We start from the raw sequence: 20117 nt of genomic DNA on the forward strand, positions 1-20117 counted from the left end.
TTGTTTTTTCCCTCCCCCCCCCCCCCCCCCCCCATGACCTTGTAGTACTTAATCATGGTCTTACTCTGACTGTAGGATGCCTGTTCTCCGTTTTGTATTTGTTTGTCCTGAGATGTTGATTTTATACCTTTCCAGATCATGTAGGATTATTACTGAAGTTGTAGATGTTATTTTTTATATATGTGAAATACAACCTCTGCAACTTTAGTGTGGAATATAAAAGCTACAGGATGATATAGCCTTTTGGTATTTTTGCTTTTAAAGGTTGTTATCAAAATTATTTCTTCCCCTTCTTCAGAGTTTCTTAAAACATAAAGATGCCAAACCTCTACGAGATGTACTGGCAGCTAATCCTAACCGATTTATCACTCTACTGTTACCTGTTGGTACCCAAGCAGCTGTTAGACCTGGTTCTCCAAGCACTACCACAATGCGTCTCGATCTACAGTTTCAGGCTATCAAGGTATCCATTTATTCTTGTTTGTCTCTGCACTAGATAGTCAAAACCTCTTTAGCTACAAGCCTGTTACATACAGGCTTTCAAGTGTATGCATATGTATTATAGCTCATAAAGAACCACTTGTAAAAATGTAAAGTGTTTGTAGTCAGAGTCACTCTAGGAAGGGAAAAGAGACTCAAATGAACCATACTTTTTTTTTTTAATCAAGTACGATAAAAGAGGTAAACATGGCAACAGAAACTTTTTTTTAAAAAAGAAATTAATTTAAAAATTGTTCTAAACTAGTTTTTATTTGACTTCTTTTTGGAGTATTTTAGAACCCTTAATTGACCTTAAAGAAGTGCTTTTATGTCATTGTTTCTACTGACAGATCTGCTGCATGTTGACTGTGCGTTTGTCTTGTTTTGCTTTTGACAGATCATAAGTATTATTGTTAAGAATGATGAATGTTGGTTAGCAAATCAACATTCCTTGGTGAATCAACTGAAACGTGTATGGGTGAGTGAAGCTTTTCAGGAGAGACATCGTAAGGAGAATATGGCTGCCACAAATTGGAAAGAACCTAAGCTATTAGCATACTGCTTACTGAATTACTGCAAGTACGTAAAAACATTTATTTCCTGTAGCTTGTGTACTTTTCAAAATTAAAAAAAAAATACTGTAAAGGTATACAGGTCTAGTAAAAATGGTTTGCAGTTATTGGAGAGAAATTTTAATATATTTCATAGTACTGATATTAGCTCTAAAACCATGCCTCTGGTACTGCCTGCTCTTGCCTCTCTGCTCATTTAAAACCCAGATTAGTTTCTTCACAAAGTCATCAGCATAGTAGTTTGGTTGGGTATTTTTTCACAGAAGCTTTTTATTTTATGTGTTTTTACAGAAGGAATTATGGTGATATAGAGTTGCTCTTCCAGTTGCTTCGAGCTTTTACGGGTCGATTTCTTTGCAATATGACTTTCTTAAAGGAATACATGGAAGAAGAGATCCCCAAAAACTACAGTATTCCCCAAAAACGGGCTTTGTTCTTCCGGTTTGTAGACTTTAATGACCCAAACTTTGGAGATGAGCTCAAAGCCAAGGTAACTAAAGCAATTAAATCCAAGAAGCCTGGTATTTAGATTTAATTTTCTTCTTGGGAACAAGGGCAACAAAACTCGCTTACTTAAATGTCAATGAGTTTGATAATTGGCAGAGCCATTTAGGTGAAAATATCATACCTGAAGAACAGTGATAATAAGCAGAGACAGCAATTCATCTTGCTTTCAATGCTGACTAGTTTACACTTTCTAAGAATCTTTGCCCTTGGAAAGGGGGAAAGAGGGGAAAAAATTTGTGTGTATCTGTTTCTTAAGGTTTTATTTATAGCTTCCTTTTGTAATGCAGTGATGTGTCTAACATGCAGGTTTGCATATGAAGTTACTTGAATGTTGACTGCCATTAGAAGAATCCATTAGTCGAGTGTAACTTTTTTGTTTATATTCTGTAGGTGCTGCAACATATCCTGAATCCTGCTTTCTTGTACAGTTTTGAAAAGGGGGAAGGTGAACAGCTGTTGGGACCCCCAAACCCAGAAGGAGATAATCCAGAAAGCATCACTAGTGTTTTTATAACAAAGGTAACAATCCTTGTTTACATTCAAGTGTTTGAAAATAAAAAGTTGTTCCTCTCATTTTGGTTCTCAATCCTGATTTGTATTTGTTGCAGTATTTCTAAATATTATGATCAGTTATATCAAATCACATATATAACTTTGAACTGTTGGGAGATCCATCAGTCATTGGACTACAATTTTCAGTTTATGATATCTTTAGGACTTGAATGTCTGTCTTTAGAAATGGGCCTTATATGGCTGTAATCCTAGTCTTTTTTATAAGCAAAGCTCTCTGTGGCTGAACATCAGTATCTTTGTATTCACTTCGATTTCATTGAACCAGTTAGCAGATATAAAATAGCTGTTATTGTGAAGGTGAGGGTTGGGGTTTGGGTTTTTGGTTTTTTTTAATAGGTTAGCACTTTGGAAGTTCCTAGATGTGCTCATTATTTAAAAGTTCTCACCTCAGGAGGCTGTTTTATGGGCATTAAACTGAATCAAAAAAGTGGTTGTATTTATTAGTCTTCTTAAAAACCACTCAAAAAGCAAAAACCTTGGACTTTGCTTTTGTGGATAATAAAGTTGGTTTTCTCTCTCTTTTTTTCTTTTTCTTTTTTTTTTCTTTTTTTTTTTTTTTCTCTTCACCTTCCTCCTCTCTTTGATCATCCCTGGGACTAGGTACTTGATCCGGAAAAACAGGCTGATATGCTGGATTCTCTCAGGATATATCTTTTGCAGTTTGCCACACTTCTGGTTGAGCATGCTCCACATCACATTCATGACAACAACAAAAACCGGAACAGCAAACTACGACGCCTAATGACGTTTGCTTGGCCTTGCCTCCTGTCCAAGGCATGTGTGGACCCAGCGTGCAAATACAGTGGACATTTGCTTTTGGCACACATCATTGCAAAATTTGCCATACATAAGAAGATAGTTCTGCAGGTATTGACTATGGGCTTGTATTCGTACATTTAAGGGATGTTGATAAATTCTGTAGTGTGCTTTTATTTTAAAATGCAGAGTAGAGGGTGCACAGTAGTTTTGGATACTTAGTATACAAGTAACAGTTAAATTCATATGCAGCAAACAAATACAAAAGCAGCAAGCCAAATATTAATACAAATTTATTTGGGAATAGGAGAGTATAGAAAGAAGTTTGAAGATAAGTGAAAACAGAGAGGTTAAATGGGACAATGAAAAGTCCTTTTGGTTGAATTAACAAAATTGGTAATGTTTCTTCATTTGAAAGAGACAGATGTTTTGGTTGAGACAGCATGTGGGTACCAAAGGAAAAGTTCAAATTGGACAGTGGAGAGGGAGGAAGAAAAAGGGAAAACAAGGGAGACAGAAGTATACACAGTATACTTCTGACGGTGAAGTAACATCGTGTGTTTAACAAATTATGGGTCTTTAGGAAAAAAATCGTGTTGTTTAGAAAACGTATGTTGTAGTTTCTTTATAAATGCTGTATTTTTTGTAAATATGTATAATATTAATGTTGGTCAGAAACTTTGCTGTTTAGGTGTTTCACAGTCTTCTAAAAGCTCATGCAATGGAGGCCCGAGCTATTGTCAGGCAAGCGATGGCTATTCTGACTCCAGCTGTGCCTGCTCGAATGGAGGATGGACATCAGATGCTGACTCACTGGACACGAAAAATCATTGTGGAAGAGGGTCACACAGTTCCACAGCTAGTACATATTTTGCACTTGATAGTACAACATTTCAAGGTACTTGTACCAGTTATTCTGGTAGTCACTGTATCTCAGCTATCAAGGAGGTAAACTACAGTTTGATTAGAAAATAACATAATCTGATTTATATGGTTTAGCTTCAAAAGGCATCAGCTGTCTGCAAAAGTATTTAAAACTGAAAAAACCCCACTAAAATTAAATAGCAAACCACTTATTAAGCTTTACCTTTATTGAAGTTAGAACTCAAAATGTTAGGTGAAAGTCTGCAAGATTAATTTGTTGCATGTGCATTAGCAGTGCTGTTTAACAGAGCTGTGAAGACTCTTTAAGGTTGTTTAAAAAAAGCGCAGAACCATATTCTTTTCCATCCTCCAGTAATCCTTGTTTGTTTGACTTTATATATTATGTCAGGTCATCTAGGTAACTTTTATCTCCAGCTAATGTATGTTGGGAAACATTACACAAATGGGGGAATACTGCAGAATGTCAATATAGGAGCATTTTTGAAAATGCATATTAAAATATGATCCAAAGTGACAGCTAGCTAATATGCATTTCAGTCACTTTTCAGGAATCGATGCCTCAATGCTTTTTAAAAAAATATCTGAGTGTGTTCAACTGTGAGTTGTAGCTATCTAAAATGATCGGCAAAAAATTGGAATGATTGGTCCTTTAGAAAAACCATTTATCTTGAGAAGAACATCTTCATTTGGGTACATGAAATCAGTAGTCCCTACTTAAGATTGTAGCCAAAATTTTATTTTCAAAGCACCAGTTACTTTTCTGGATTGCAGAATTTGAACATGGTACAGATTTAGCAAACTTTGGGATTAAAGACTATTTTACCATTTTGCTTTATTTTGACTCTGTAGTTTTTGCACAGAATTTTATTGATTAATGGCTAACATGACTGTGAAACCATCTTTTCAGGTTTATTATCCAGTGAGACATCACTTGGTTCAGCATATGGTTAGTGCCATGCAGAGACTGGGCTTCACTCCCAGTGTTACGATAGAGCAAAGAAAATTAGCTGTGGATCTTGCTGAAGTAGTTATTAAATGGGAATTGCAAAGAATTAAAGACCAGCAGGTAGGAAGTCTAAACAAACTGGTAAAGATTGAACTGTTAGACAGTTAAATGCTTTTTTTTTTAATGTGCACATTGCTGATATTTCAGCCGGATTCAGATATGGATTCAAGTGTGAGTGGAGAAGGAGCAAGTTCTGCCTCATCTGCTGTTAAAAGAGGATTGTCTGTGGATTCTGGCCAAGAAGTGAAACGATTCAGGACAGCTACAGGAGCAATAAGTGCTGTAAGAAAAAATCAGATTTTGTTCAGAGACAATGAAATTATAACCTGCACTGACTAAGCAATTTAGCATAATTTTCTACATAACTCGAAACTCCCTGAATTGAAGGTTATAGTTTTAGAAACTATTTTAAATCTGTTCTGCTGTTGTTATCCTTATTCAACATTGCTTATGGTTTTTGTGTTTTGTATACATGCAGGTATTTGGACGTAGCCAGTCCTTGCCAGGAGCTGATGCACTACTTTCCAAGCCAATTGACAAGCAGCATACAGATACAGTTGTGAATTTCTTGATTAGAATTGCTTGCCAGGTAGTGTGTTTATTCTGGTATGCAAATACCAATGCAGCATGAGTAGCCAAAACAATAGACTCCTCTTTTCATAAGAGTCCTTTTATGCTTGGATTATTTTAGTGTTTATATACTTTCTGTTGCTGAAAGGTTACAAACTTTAATATGAAATTGTACAAAAAGTAAAATGTTTTTATTTTAAGGAGGAAAGAAATTGAATTTGATAACCAGTTTCTGCATGTATTTAATTTCACAAATGATGGATGTTATTCATGGGAGGTATGCGTTAGCTTCTTATTCTTGGCATTGTACATTTATAGCTTGATGCAGGAAGCGTGCACTTAGAAATTAAAATTTTAAATGTGAACGGTTGCAATCCAGATTTTGCAATTGAAAGAGTCTCCATTTTACTGTGCTCTCTATCACTTCTAGCATTTTGTTTGTTCTTTACTTTCTCTTTTCCAGAAAGTACTATATCAGGAGTGACATGATTGAAATAAACATGACTAGAATTTGGCTGGAGCCAGGCAGAGACTTCAAAAAAGTTCCCATAAGCGTTTTTTTTTAATTAATTTATGTATTTGCCTGATGCTGCAAAGTATGCTTGTTCTGTTGCCTAGATTTAATGGCAAGAATATTTTACCCCAAACCTGAAGAATATTTAGAGAGTTTAATAGGGAAAGACTATGTCAATTACGTATCTAAGGATAACTATTGTAATTGTATTTTAAAGATCATATACATGGAATTACTTCTTTTCATACAGCATGTAGAATTACAGCTTTTCACCAAATTTTTTTTAAGAATTGAATTTTCTAGAGTGGGGAAAATTAGCTGGGTGTAGCTCAAAGCTGACAAATTTTATGGCTTCTGCTTCTGTAGCAGGCTCAGCTGGTAAGTAATGTGGGATTTTGTACACCACAGTCCTTTGCGCAGAATAGATGTGCTCTTGAAGTATAGAGATGAATCAAGTAAAGAGCTACATATATTTATGGATACCTTGCAAACAGAAAAGATTAACCATCTTGAGCATGTTCAGAGTTGTATTAATAAAGTATGGGATTAAACTTTTTTTAAATATACCTCTGATGGGTGATTTGGGATAATTAGCTAGTAGTTTAGACACCAGTTCAGTTGTTTACTATTAGTTGTCAGCTTTTTATGCAGTTAAATACTCTGTGACTGTACTGATAAAACTACTTAAGCTCATCCATTGCAGAAATAAGAAATTATATGCTTCCTTGGAATGCATAATAAATTAATGAGTTGGTTACAAAACAGTGTCATTTTGTTAACTCTGATTAATTGCTAGGTAAATGACAACTCAAATACTGCTGGGTCTCCTGGGGAATTGCTGTCTCGCCGCTGTGTCAACCTTCTGAAAACAGCTTTACGACCAGACATGTGGCCAAAATCAGAACTGAAGTTGCAGTGGTTTGATAAGCTGCTAATGACTGTGGTAGGTAACGTTCTTGTCCTTGTAGGTCTTTAGGTTTCACTAGCACATATGTTGATTGAGTACTAGTGATATCTGGATACTGATTTTTACAGCCTTAATCTTTTCTTTTTTGTAATGAAATACATAAATTAAGTATGTGAATTGCATCACTGGTTATAATTTGTATAGCTGCAGTACTTACAAATATTAAAATAAACTTAGGAGCAGGTGGATTAACTTCCTGTATTAGTTTGATTTTGAAATAGGTTGTAGTTTGCTTGTTTGGATAGCCTACTGGTTGGCAGTTTTTGTGGGCTTGTTTTGTTTTGTTGGTTTTTGTGTGGTGGTTTTTGTGTTGGTTTTTTTTTTTGTTAGTAGGAAGTTTTACAAATTGAGATTTGGTTTTATTGGTTTCTAGTTTTCAGACTACGTCATGGCAATATGAAGTTCACTGAAAGGCTAACTTTCTGTATTTGATAATACAACTTACTTTGTTTATCATCTGTATGCTGTTTATGTGCTTTTTGCCATATAATAACTTTTTCTACACCTATTTTATTTGTATCATACTATTTAATAGACTTTGTTAAATTTTGTTAATTTTTTTTGTTAAAAAAAATTACTTTGTTAAATTTTTAGGAGCTCTCTTGATGTCACTTTTCTTTTTCTTTGAATAAAGGATTAATATATCCTACTTTGGTAAACTTTGAAATGTCTAAGATTACATGAAAACTCACTGTGGCCCATTTTTTCCAACTGTTGATCTACATGTGCTATACTTTGATAATGCTGTTGTCTTTATGGAGATAGTCCTTGAGAGGGCAAGTATGTACTTGCATCCTTTTCTCCTTCTGTTGGAAGAGTTTTTGATGTGACTCTCTTTGTTTTGGATTTACAAGTGTTGATAGTTCTCCAGGGAGCTCATATTTGTTGCTTTACTCATCTTTTCCCAAGTAGTGTGCAACTTGAGTGAAAATTGCCATTAAAATTCAGAATTTTTTTCCTGTTGATGGCATTTGATAGCCTACAATAGGAAGTACTGCAGTCAATTCTGATGTTTTTTGCACAAGGATTACCTCCTGCTCATCTTCCTCACTTACACAGTTGCAAAGCTATTTAGCGATGGAGGCTGTGCAGTAACAGCAGTATGACTTCAGGAAAGTCATGACTTTGAGTGATTCCTCTGCACTGAAGACAGAGAAGTTGTGAGTATCTATGGGCTGGCTGCTGAAGAAGAGCTGCATGTCATGTATAGAGGAGCGTTGCCCTCCCTTTCTGGAACAGGGGGAAGATGATGGAGGTGTAAAAATGACATTAGAGAGTGCAATTCAGAGAGTTCATATGCTTCCACAACGTGAACTGCTGTCTTTTTCCTCGACATTTTTCAGACAAATCTTCCAGTTTATCATCTTTCATGAATTTGGGGAAGGTGGACAAAGTGGTCTGCATCTAAGGTTGAGCCAAAATCAAAACGTAGCCCACTCCACTTCTCCTTCCCCCACCTCAGAACAAATGCATCATACCACCCCTCAGACCCGAGGAAAGTGGATGTTGTTGATGTTTACTTAATACAAGGATATGACCCCCCTGGAACAGGAATTTTATATCTTAATTTTGTGCTATGTGGCATCAGTTATACAAGAGGGTCAGAAAAAAGAATTAAGGCTTCTTTAGCAAACAAACTAATTTACTATTTTAATGGTCATTTTGTAGGTTTACAAAGATATGTCCAGGAATATTTTATTTTCATTATTTTTTTTCTTTAGTTCCAAATATCCCGTTTTCTAACCTTTAAGCTATAACTTACCATCGAATATGCTGTTGTAGCTCTTCACTGAAGACCTGTCTGTGAAAGATGTTGACAGGGAGATAAAACATAATTCTCTGTTTGAAAGCATTTCTAACCAGCGAGGTTGCAGGCAAATTTCAAAACTGAGGATCACAAAAAACACCAGAAGGAACATACCTGTAAATGCTTAAGTAACATTTTTATGGTTAAAGATTTTATAGTGCCTTGTATTTTACAGTTTTATATTGCATGACTTATCCAGATGATTGATGCGAAATATCACTAGTGTAGAAACCTCAACCTTATTACAGGTTTTCAACAGATTTGATCTGGACTTACTAATCTGTGTAATACTTGTGCGATTTCCCCCACTCACTGCCTTTTTGTATGTGTTCTCTTTAGGAACAACCCAATCAGGCCAACTTTGCCAACATTTGCACTGGCTTAGAGGTCTTAAGTTTCCTGTTAACTGTACTGCAGCCCCCTGCTATCCTTAGCAGCTTCAAACCCCTGCAACGAGGTGTAGCAGCTTGTATGACTTGTGGAAACACCAAGGTTTTGAGAGCAGTCCACAGTTTGCTTTCTCGCTTGATGGGTATTTTCCCTACAGAACCAAGTATGTGGTATTTTCTTCCTCCTTTTATCCTTTATTGCTGCATAACTTAAGTGATTAAGGGCGGGGTGAAGACACTCTTTAGAATGTGCTAATGTTCTGTTTTATGATTCCTGCATTTAATGGTCCATTTTAGCTTGCACTTTCAACCTCTGTTTAAAAAAAGAAAAGCTGAAATAAGTAATCATGTGGAATACATCATTATCCATTGACATAAAAACTTAATAACCTGTGGCTGTCATAACTTTGGTTCAAGAAATGCATGCTATAAATTTAATGTATTTTTGCAATTATAATTTTTCAGCTTCAGAAGTGCAATTTTTTAGTTGTTAAGCTTTGCTGTTTTGCTAAAACAAGGAAGGGAGATAGTGTCAAAGAGACAGACAATAGGTAATATGCCGTGTCTTGATATAAACTGATTTAGATAAGATTATCTTAAAAAAAAAAAAAAAAATCAGTAATCTAAGACTTCTCATCAAACTGAGTTATTTAGAAGTAGTGGTGCACTGTTAAAGATGACATATTGGTTGGATAATAAAGACGTTTATATAAACGAGGGATCTGCTTGTGTTACCTTGGTTTATTAGCAAGATAAAGTTCTGGTGATGGTATAGATGACTGTATGTTCACAGTGTAACTGTTCCTTGCCTGTGCTGTGGCTAATGTTACCAGAAGTAAACACAACTCTGCACTCTGCAGGTACCTCAAGTGTAGCTTCAAAGTATGAAGAGCTGGAGTGCCTTTATGCTGCAGTCGGAAAGGTTATTTATGAAGGACTTACTAATTATGAAAAAGCCACTAATGCTAACCCTTCTCAGCTCTTCGGTAAGTTTCCCACATCTCTAGTAGATGTATGTAGAGCGCCTGTTAATAAGTATGATCTTTGTCATGAGCCTTTATTTCCCATAAGGAAATTGAAAACTGATACCATGCAGAGGAAGCTGTGGGAAGCGTTTCAAGCTAACTTGAGAGACGAGCTTGGGATGTCTGTCATCTGTGAAGGAAGGGACTTGGGGCATGGCATTCTGTCTTCTCCCTGTAGCTGACTTGGGACCAGTTATTGGAAGTAGGGTGCTGCAGCTGTGCTAGATGGAAGTCTGCTGTATTCAAAGTGCATAGGAAAAAGATGCAGCATTCAGATTAACCAAAATACAAAGTAAAAGTTACTGGAAACTTTTTACATGGAAAAACCAAAATCCTGCAGGTAGTACTGTGAGATGCAATAGAATATTTCAAGGAATCTGTGTAAACATTCTTACATGTTATTGCCTTATACTTTCTTTTTCAGTTGTTTTTAAGAGCCTCATTTGTCAGCTAAATAGTCAGTTTTGCCATTTGTCAGTTAAATTGTGTAGGAAGATTTATGTATTTATAGATCTTGGATTCTCAGTAAGTAAGACAAAAATACTATTTTTTCTGGAGTGACCAAATCTGAATTTTTAGCATATACCATTCTGAAGAGCTGAAATGTTCTTCTTTTCTTGTTCTTCGTACTTACTTAACTAGTAGACAGTGCAGCTACATAATACAATGACAAAGATATATTGGCCCAGTTTGGCCCAGAACTGATTGTGTTGGTAACACAGACCTGAAATTGCACAGTTTTGGAAAACTTACTGATTTAAATGGTAAATGTCCTTCACTGTTCTACTCTGTGGTCTGTGTACATAGTTGTAGTTTCGCTTTGGGACTTGCCTATTTGTCAGATGTTAGGATGTGCTTTACAACTAACTAACCAAGAAAGATGTTTCTTACATTTTGTCCAGACCTCACTTAAAAGCAGCACTACAGTCTAACTGTCAGGTGGTGCATATCTTATTAATTCTGTGTTTAAGAGGCTGTACATTGTGTGCCAAATTTTGTGCACATCTGAGCACAAAAAGAAATCAAAACTTTTGAAGCAACCATTCAATGAACAACACATGCTTCTGTAAATACTGTTGTAGTCTTTTGTTGAATTAAGAAGTTGCAGTAAGGAAAAGGATAGCTGTAGGTTTTACAGAGGGTATAGTTTGACAGGATGTCGGTACTTTTTTAAAAGAGTTAAGTATTTTAAAGCATAGATATTGCTAAAACTGATTGGTTTGCATGAATATGGATAAGCTTATATTAGGACAGGCATTGTTAACAACTGTGTAATTTGAAGGGCGTGTGATCTTGTAGGCATAGTGCATTCATAAACTGTGCTGAAATTAGCTGTTTCAGTAGTTAACTTTTTTAATCTAAAGTAACTGATTTATGAAACTTTATAAAGAAAAACTAAGATTGTGTAATTTTAAAATTTATTTTATTTTTAATTATGAAACCCAGGCCTATTCATGTAAAAGTTTTGCTACTTTTTGCTACTAAAATAAATGTGCAACATTAGCAGTAGTTTCATTTTTGTCTCGTTAACTACATATGTATATTTTTTAAAAAAATTTTTTTAAGGTCTTGGAGAAGTATCTGCTCTCAATCCCTCTCTTTCTGTCCTCCCTTTCTGGCCCTTGCCCTCCATCACACGCTTGTATACAGAACTTTCAAATGTTTTGGTTAATGCAAAAATAACTTTCTAGTCTTAGACTAAAAACTAAGGTTGAGACAGAAATCTTTCTTCAAATCTATGCAAATTTCTAGTGTTTGCAACTTGGGTAGTCCCATGCTTCCTTCATGGCAGGACAAAATACAGCTAGAATGTTTTCCTGTGTTCTCTCATAGAACATCCACATTGAAAACCTATATCTTACTTGCTTAAGTATTGTTTTTATCTATAGGTACTTTAATGATTCTGAAGTCTGCATGCAGTAACAATCCCAGCTATATTGACAGACTGATTTCAGTTTTTATGCGATCTCTGCAGAAGATGGTCAGGGAACACTTAAACCCACAGACTACAGCAGGAACGGCAGAAGCAAATACAGGTATTACATTATATAGTCTGAGGATGTTAATGATTAGAAGTGTTTTTAAAGTATTAAAATCTCTTAATCCTAAAATGATTTTGTAGTGTTTTGTGTGCATTATTACATGTTGAAAAATACTTCAGTGGTAGTGAGAAATATTACAGAAGTAATGAAGGAAAAAAATGCGCTTTGACTTCCTGTTACCTGCTTAATATGTGAATTTCAGTATTAACCCAAACATTTCAGTGAATGGTTAGTGAATATTTGTTGAGCTATAGCATATATAGAAATACTGAAATTCTTCAAGAGTTTATAGGGTTGAGAGGAGAGGGGCTGAATTCTTTTGATTGTTCTGTGCTTTCACTTTTTTTTTTCTTTTAATCCTTCCTATTTGATAATATTGGAACAACTGTTTGTGAAATTAACTTGTTGGAGCTGATGCTTTAGTTTTAATCTTAAAATAGCATCTTTTTCAGTCTGTACAATTCTGTCTCTCATCAAAGGAATTAGGTCATGAGTCATTGAAAAAAATTAGATGTTCTTGTTAAAGAAAATTCAGTGCTAGTGAAGAGCACTGTAATTTATTAATGAATAAGCTACTGAAGAAAATACTTTGAAAGAATTGCTGCTGTTAGATTCCCAGGCCATATTTTAATTAGGTAAATGAGAACCTTGCAAATTTTATTAATACTGAGAAACAAATGGAAAATTATTAAACTTGACAGATAAGCAAGTCAGGAAATTAATGGAACAGAATAGCTGTGCTGCATCATACAGTATTTCTTTCACAAGTTTAATTGCAGTTTTTCAGTACTGGGCTTGTGTAATACATTTTATCAAAGATTTACTGAAATGAAACCATACAGGCTTGCCTTTAGGATTTTGAATGGATTTGGGTTTTTTTGGAAGGAGTCTGTCTCTGTATTGTTTAGGAATGGAAAGTAGTAATTCTGAAAATGTTATTTCCAGGGATATATTTCCAGGTAACAGATATTGTTGTTGCTATTTTTAAAATTACAGTAGCTTATCTTGAAAAATTTTTTACTAGGTGTTTTATAGGTGTATACACAATTCTAATCCTTTCTTTGCATCCATAGCAGGTACAAGTGAACTGGTAATGCTAAGCCTGGATCTTGTGAAAACTCGCCTGGCTGTGATGAGCATGGAAATGAGGAAAAATTTTATACAAGCTATTCTAACGTCTCTCATAGAAAAATCTACTGATGCCAAAATTCTTCGTGCAGTAGTAAAAATAGTGGAAGAGTGGGTGAAAAACAATTCCCCGATGGCAGCTAATCAGGTAAATTGAGAAGATAAAATTATTATTGCTCTCAAATACTAAATAAATATAAGCCACTGTTATAATTCATCAGTTTTTGACAGGTTTTTAAGGATCTGTTATATATGTTTACATGCCCTTGATGAGGTTTGGAATATTTTGCATCCCCTGTGAAAGTAACTGGAGTTAAAAATGCTTAGCATTTTATAGGTTTATATTAGGTGTTTGATCTCAAATGCTGTTTTGCTGACAACTTGTTTTAAAGTAAAAGTTTTAAAATATGTTTCACATTAACTTGGACAGAGAGATTCTTCAGGAGGAGAACGACTAATGGTGGTTTAAATCGTGTTATTCCTGTAACATTTTGTGGCCTCCTCAATTTGCTGTATTTTCTGTTAGACTTGAGTACTTCACAGTCTAGTGCTATATAAGAGGACCTACACTTCTAAAAATATGTTAGATTTTTGTAATCATTGAATAACTTAAACCTGTTTTTAGTCATGATTTTAAATTTTTCTATCATATATTAGAAGGATAAATGCTTGAGTTATTTTTCTTTTTAAGAACTATGACCTTCTACTAAGCTGTTCTTCAGTACTTTAGAAGTGAAAGAGTGATATAAAGGATGGCTGAGGTGTACTTTGGATGTGCCAGTTCTCTGCTTGTTTTAAGATGAATTGACAAAATTAATCATGTCCTCTTCTAACACAGACACCTACTCTCCGGGAGAAGTCCATTTTACTAGTGAAAATGATGACTTACATTGAAAAGCGTTTTCCAGAAGACCTTGAGTTAAATGCCCAGTTCTTAGACCTTGTTAACTATGTCTATAGGTAATTATAGCAATTAATCATTTATTGCAGCTTATTGGTTCATAATTTGTACCATATATGACCTTTCTAACATGCCATCAATCTTTTTAGGTCTGAATTAAGTGATTTTTTAAATTTTTTTTTTTTTCCTAAAATGCAAAATCAATTCACTGAGGCCACAGTACGTATTTACAGAAGACAATTTGAAAATAGAAGTCCCTTAGGATTTTCTTTTTGGGTCTGCTAAAATATCTCCACCACCCCAACCTCTTACTTTCCCAAGATACCAGGGCATCCTCGTAGCTGATTGTATTCTAAACACTGTGGTGACAGCTGAAATCTCTCTATCTTTTCACATGCGTAGGGTATAAAGTTGGTTTTTTTTCTTGGAAATTGATTTGAAATTATACTTTCAGGAGAGTGTCCTAGTTTCAGCTGGGATAGAGTTAACTGTCCTCCTAGTAGCTGGTACAGTGCTATGTTTTGAGTTCAGTATGAGAAGAATGTTGATAACACTGATGTTTTCAGTTGTTGCTCAGTAGTGTTTAGTCTCAAGTCAAGGATTTTTCAGCTTCTCATGCCCAGCCAGCAAGAAAGCTGGAGGGGCACAAGAAGTTGGCACAGAACACAGCCAGGGCACCTGACCCAAACTGGCCAACGGGGTATTCCATACCATGGGACGTCCCATCCAGTATAGGAATTGGGGGGAGTGGGGGCAGGGGATTGCCGCTCAGGGACTAACTGGGTGTTGATCAGCGGGTGGTGAGCAATTGCACTGCGCATCATTTGTATATTCCAATCCTTTTATCATTACTGTGGTCACTTTATTAGTCTTATCACTATCATTATTAGTTTCTTCTTTTTATATTCTATTAAACCGTACTTATCTCAACCCACAAGTTTTACTTCTTTTTTCCTGATTTTCTCCCCCATCCCACTGGGTGGTGGGGGGAGTGAGTGAGCGGCTGCGTGGTGCTTAGTTGCTGGCTGGGGTTAAACCATGACAGAGAGTTACTTTGCTAGCTAAACTGGCAGGTTTTGTAACATGATGAAATAATTAAAATAGTTACCTTATCAACAAATGCATGGTATTTAATTTTGTGGTCATGATTCACATTATTTTGAGTTACTGTTTGTTGCTGTTCTGCTTGCTGGTTAACTGTGCAAAGCCCTGGTGCTGACATGGTGGTCAGAAGTTTTTATCAATGAATATCACTTGTAATTTCAAACAGAATACAGATGTGGCTGAAAGTGTTTTGCAATTATGATGAGATTTTATCCTGAAGTTTTTATGATAGTTCTGGGGCAGTTTTCTAACAAGCAGCAATATTTTCTTTGCTGTTTCTTTCAAAATGCTGCACTTGGATGCATGCCACACCATGTGGGCTTCTACAGAATATCACCTCTTTTGATTTTTAATATTTTATATACAAAACCTAGAAGGCTGCTTTTTCTAATGTCTCTGTCATTTCATCTTTATTCATTTTAGGGATGAGAATCTTTCTGGTAGTGAACTTACTGCTAAACTTGAGCCAGCATTTCTTTCGGGTTTGCGTTGTGCCCAGCCACTCATACGAGCCAAATTTTTTGAGGTCTTTGACAATTCTATGAAACGTCGTGTTTATGAGCGCCTGCTTTATGTGACCTGTTCTCAAAACTGGGAAGCAATGGGAAATCACTTTTGGATAAAACAGTGCATTGAGGTAGGGAAATTATTTGTATCAGAAATACAATTATAATTTGAGAAACATGTTTTATTCCCCATTTTTCTTGCCTGGGTGTAAAAGCATTATGCAGTGTATAGCCTTGTAGTATGTATTATCTGTATCAAAGCTAAAAATACCAAGTCGGCTGCCTCAGATACTTCTTGTGGTGCTTAAAAATAAATACAGTGTCTAAACCATGAAATGCTGATGCTTGGGAAGTGGCTTTAATATCAACCTTTAAAATCTATTTTCTCTGTGAAAAGCTTAATGACCAGGTTAATACTTCTGAAGAAAACCCATTTCTTATAAATGATGGTGATCATAAAAAATACAAGAATTGTCATAGTAGAACCATTAAGGCTAGAGTGTCTGCTCTGGTGATATGACAAATGTTAGGTGGGTTTGCATTGAAATTGCATTTTTGGTTGGTTGGGACTGATGCCCCCCCCCCCCTTTTTTTTTTTTTAACAATTTGCGTATCAAAACATGAGTTTAAAGTGACTGTGAGGATAACTTTCTACTCTTAAAAGTATTAGAACTCCTTCCACAGAGATTAAAAACAGCATTGTTTTTTTTTTTTTATTTCCACGTCCTTTTGGGGAGGACTTTCATTGTAATAGTGAGAGTCTGTATACTGACTGAGGGCACTAAATACATGTGTTAAAAAGTACAAAAGAGAATTTAGGCATAGAAGATTCCTATTTCTTCAGTATTTTCAGGAGAGGCTTGAAAAACAATCTTGAAAGTACAGTCATGAACTTCAAAATGGTGACAAGAAGTGGTCAGATTAAGATGAAAATGTATTAGTGTATTTATTGAACAAGGTGATAAATAGGCCTTAAGCATATTATTGCAACTTCTATCTTGTTGATAAGTACTAAGCCATAGTGATGTTTTCCTTGAAATACTACAGTAAAATGTATATTTAAAAACTCTCCTTGCTTTTTAATGTCTTAGCTCCTGTTGGCAGTGTGCGAGAGAAATACTACAATTGGGACAAGCTGTCAGGGTGCTATGCTGCCCTCTATCACCAATGTTATCAACCTTGCTGACAGTCATGATAGAGCAGCATTTGCTATGGTAACCCATGTCAAACAAGAGCCTCGTGAAAGGGAGAACAGTGAATCCAAAGAAGAGGTAACTTACAGAAAATAAGAAAAAGAAATCTTCTTGATGGAATATATCTCTTCCTAGTTTCTCATCAAATAAGTTTGGAGACTGTCTTGAAGATGATGTGCACAGATTGTTCAGGATATCTTGTCTTTTAATACATTGTATTTTACCCATGCATGGGTTTCTTAGAACTTGCATTCATTCATTTAGCCTTTTCTTTACTATAGCACTCTAGCAATTATTTATCTGAACCTGAAGAACTAGCAGAAATAGTGAGACCTGAAATAAATTGATTGGAAGTGCATTTTGTATTTGTATGGGGAAAAAAGCAAGAGTACGTAGAAAATATCTGCAAGCTTTGAGTTGTTTACTTCTCTATAGGATGTTGAAATAGACATTGAATTGGCTCCGGGAGATCAGACCAGTACACCTAAAACTAAGGAGCTTTCTGAGAAGGACATTGGCAATCAGCTGCACATGTTGACCAACCGGCATGACAAATTTCTTGACTCTCTTCGAGAAGTGAAGGTTGGTACAGGTCATTGGTTTGCTGACAAATCACTTTAATGCTGAGATCTTTGAACTCATGTGACATGCTGCCTTTTTTTTTCTTCTTTTTTATCTCACACTTCTGATTTTTTTTTTAGCTGATTTTTTTTTTTTTATGTAGACACCTCCTATAATCTGATGTAATTTCTTATTTGTATAGGGTAAAAAATTCTTAAGTCTTCACTTAATTGCTAGTTGTTACTGTATTCCTTTCCTACAAAGTTAAATTTCATCCTCTTCCACCTGTAAGTGTATTTTAACTGTTCAGTTAAGAAAATAGTGATGGCAAAGACAGGGTATAGGATCAAAAGAGTGTACTGGCTTCTTATGTTTTACATAATTTCTAAGAAAGTAATTTTAGCTGAAAGCTATGTTGAAATAATTCTCACAGTAATAACAGCTCTATCCAATTAACTTGATCATTCCTATTACTGAAGTGATCAACTTCTTTCCTTTTTCCTTTTTTTTTTTTTTAAATGGTTACAGTAATGAATTAGTCTCAATCAACATGAAAATAGGATTAAGTTGTTACAGTAGTCTGTATTGCTAAAGGAAACATATGTTTGATATGTTGGTTGGAACAGGCATTTGCATTAATGCTTAAAAAACTGTATAATTGTGAACTGTTTTTCCATAGTATTAATTGTATTTTTCCCTTTTATATATATCTCCCTTTTTTTTTGTTTTGTTTTGTTTTGTTTCTAGACTGGAGCGTTGCTGAGTGCCTTTGTTCAGTTATGTCATATTTCTACACCATTAGCAGAGAAGACTTGGATACAGCTTTTTTCACGACTTTGGAAAATCTTGTCTGACAGACAACAACATGTGAGAATCTCTCTCTACTCACAGATTCCTCTTTGTAAATGACTGGTGTTTCAGGAAAATGTATTTGTGTGATAAATGACTTGTTCATTTGCTTTGAGAAGTTTGCCATTCTTTGTGACTAGTGAATGCTGTATACCTCTATTGATACATTTTTTGAAAGAAATAGGGCCCTTCAGTTTACAAAGAGAAATATACTTATCAAATGATTGTTCCCTGTATTAACAAGATTTTAAATCTAAATTCTCTAATTGAAGAATCTGAATGAACAGATAACTATGGTTATGTTTTTTCTTCTAGGCTCTAGCAGGTGAAATAAGCCCTTTCTTGTGCAGCGGTAGCCATCAAGTACAGCGAGATTGCCAGCCAAGTGCACTGAATTGCTTTGTGGAAGCAATGTCACAGTGTGTTCCTCCCATTCCCATCAGACCTTGTGTCCTGAAATACTTGGGTAAAACTCACAATCTCTGGTTTCGTTCTACACTGATGCTGGAACATCAAGCCTTTGAAAAAGGACTAAGTCTACAAATTAAGCCTAAACAGACAACAGAATTTTATGAGCAGGAAAGCATAACTCCTCCTCAACAGGTAGTGTTATATTAATTGAAATGCCTTATGAAATGTGAAGAGAAAAACACAGTGACAGTATAGTATGGTAGTACCGTAAAATCACAGAATCATTTAGGTTGGAAAGGACCTTTAAGATCATCGAGTCCAACCGTAAGCCTAACACTGCCAAGTCCACCACTAAACCATGTTCCTGAAGTGCCACATCTACATGTCTTTTAAATACTTCCAGGGATGGTGACTCAAGCACTCCCCTGGGCAGCCTGTTCCAGTGCTTGACAAACCTTTTAGTGAAGAAATTTTTCCTAATAACCAATCTAAACCTCCCCTGGCACAACCTGAGGCCATTTCCTCTTGTCCTATCACTTGCTGCTTGGGAGAAGAGACTGACACCCGCCTTGCTACAACCTCCTTTCAGATAGTTGTAGAGAGCGACAAGGTCTCCCCTCGGTCTCCTTTTCTCCAGACTAAACCACCCCAGTTCCTTCAGCTGCTCCTCATATGACTTGTTCTCTAGACCCTTCACCAGCTTCATTGTTCTTCTTTGGACATACTCCAGCACCTCAATGTCTTTCTTGTAGTGAGGGGCCCAAAACTGAACACAGTGTTCAAGGTGCAGCCCCACCAGTGCTGAGTGCAAAGGGACAATCACTTCTAAATCTTTGTATTTAGAAGCTTGTTAAAGTAGTGTCAATTTTTTAATTCAGTAAAGAAGTTCTTGTCCTTGTGTTTGTGTGAATACAGACACTTGCAACATTGACTACTTCGTGTCTTACCTAATTCTTATGCTTTTCTTTCACCTGTCATTGATGTTTTTATATTTTTCTCACTTGATCCTTTTTTTCCATCTGCTTTTGACGCTAATTCTATGCAGCACTTTAGAACTAGATGAAACCATTTCTGCCCCTAATTTTAAATCTTGAGTAGAAGTCTATATTGTCTCTGTCTCGTCCAAAGGGAGTGTGCTTTCCCTAATCAAGTCTGTTGGTATATGACCTTAAAGAATTATTAGCTAAACAAAATTGAGTTCCCTGTAAACAGGTGCTGTTGTGTTTAATAGTCTGTCAAGTAGTTATGATCTGCCTAGGCATGTTTGTGATCAGTTGAGGAAGCTAAATATTACAGATTCTTTTTACATTAAAGACCAAGTTGTTGGCTTATTAAACAATTTTGTTTTCTATGATTTGATCTGATATATTA

The 20117-nt window shown here is 35.6% G+C and overlaps 1 protein-coding gene across 6 annotated transcripts in view; it reads left to right on the forward strand.

Moving 5' to 3' along the window:
- Positions 1 to 20117, forward strand: part of TRRAP (transformation/transcription domain-associated protein) — a 102524-nt gene that overhangs the window by 39750 nt on the left and 42657 nt on the right. For 5 of the 6 annotated variants that reach the window (XM_010570238.1, XM_010570240.1, XM_010570239.1 and 2 more), the window contains 20 exons: positions 299 to 463; positions 878 to 1059; positions 1344 to 1542; positions 1950 to 2078; positions 2733 to 2999; positions 3580 to 3786; positions 4681 to 4839; positions 4927 to 5061; positions 5258 to 5368; positions 6660 to 6806; positions 8977 to 9190; positions 9887 to 10012; positions 11941 to 12087; positions 13167 to 13369; positions 14060 to 14181; positions 15650 to 15863; positions 16824 to 17003; positions 17361 to 17507; positions 18234 to 18353; positions 18651 to 18938. In XM_010570238.1, the coding sequence (XP_010568540.1) occupies positions 299 to 463; positions 878 to 1059; positions 1344 to 1542; positions 1950 to 2078; positions 2733 to 2999; positions 3580 to 3786; positions 4681 to 4839; positions 4927 to 5061; positions 5258 to 5368; positions 6660 to 6806; positions 8977 to 9190; positions 9887 to 10012; positions 11941 to 12087; positions 13167 to 13369; positions 14060 to 14181; positions 15650 to 15863; positions 16824 to 17003; positions 17361 to 17507; positions 18234 to 18353; positions 18651 to 18938 (3462 nt within the window). The remainder of the gene's footprint in view (positions 1 to 298; positions 464 to 877; positions 1060 to 1343; positions 1543 to 1949; positions 2079 to 2732; positions 3000 to 3579; positions 3787 to 4680; positions 4840 to 4926; positions 5062 to 5257; positions 5369 to 6659; positions 6807 to 8976; positions 9191 to 9886; positions 10013 to 11940; positions 12088 to 13166; positions 13370 to 14059; positions 14182 to 15649; positions 15864 to 16823; positions 17004 to 17360; positions 17508 to 18233; positions 18354 to 18650; positions 18939 to 20117) is intronic. The other variant, XM_010570242.1, reaches the window with a different exon arrangement.

The sequence above is a fragment of the Haliaeetus leucocephalus genome, unplaced genomic scaffold, assembly GCF_000737465.1.
Source record: "Haliaeetus leucocephalus isolate CR32 unplaced genomic scaffold, Haliaeetus_leucocephalus-4.0 Scaffold295, whole genome shotgun sequence".
Taxonomy (NCBI): Eukaryota; Metazoa; Chordata; class Aves; order Accipitriformes; family Accipitridae; genus Haliaeetus; species Haliaeetus leucocephalus.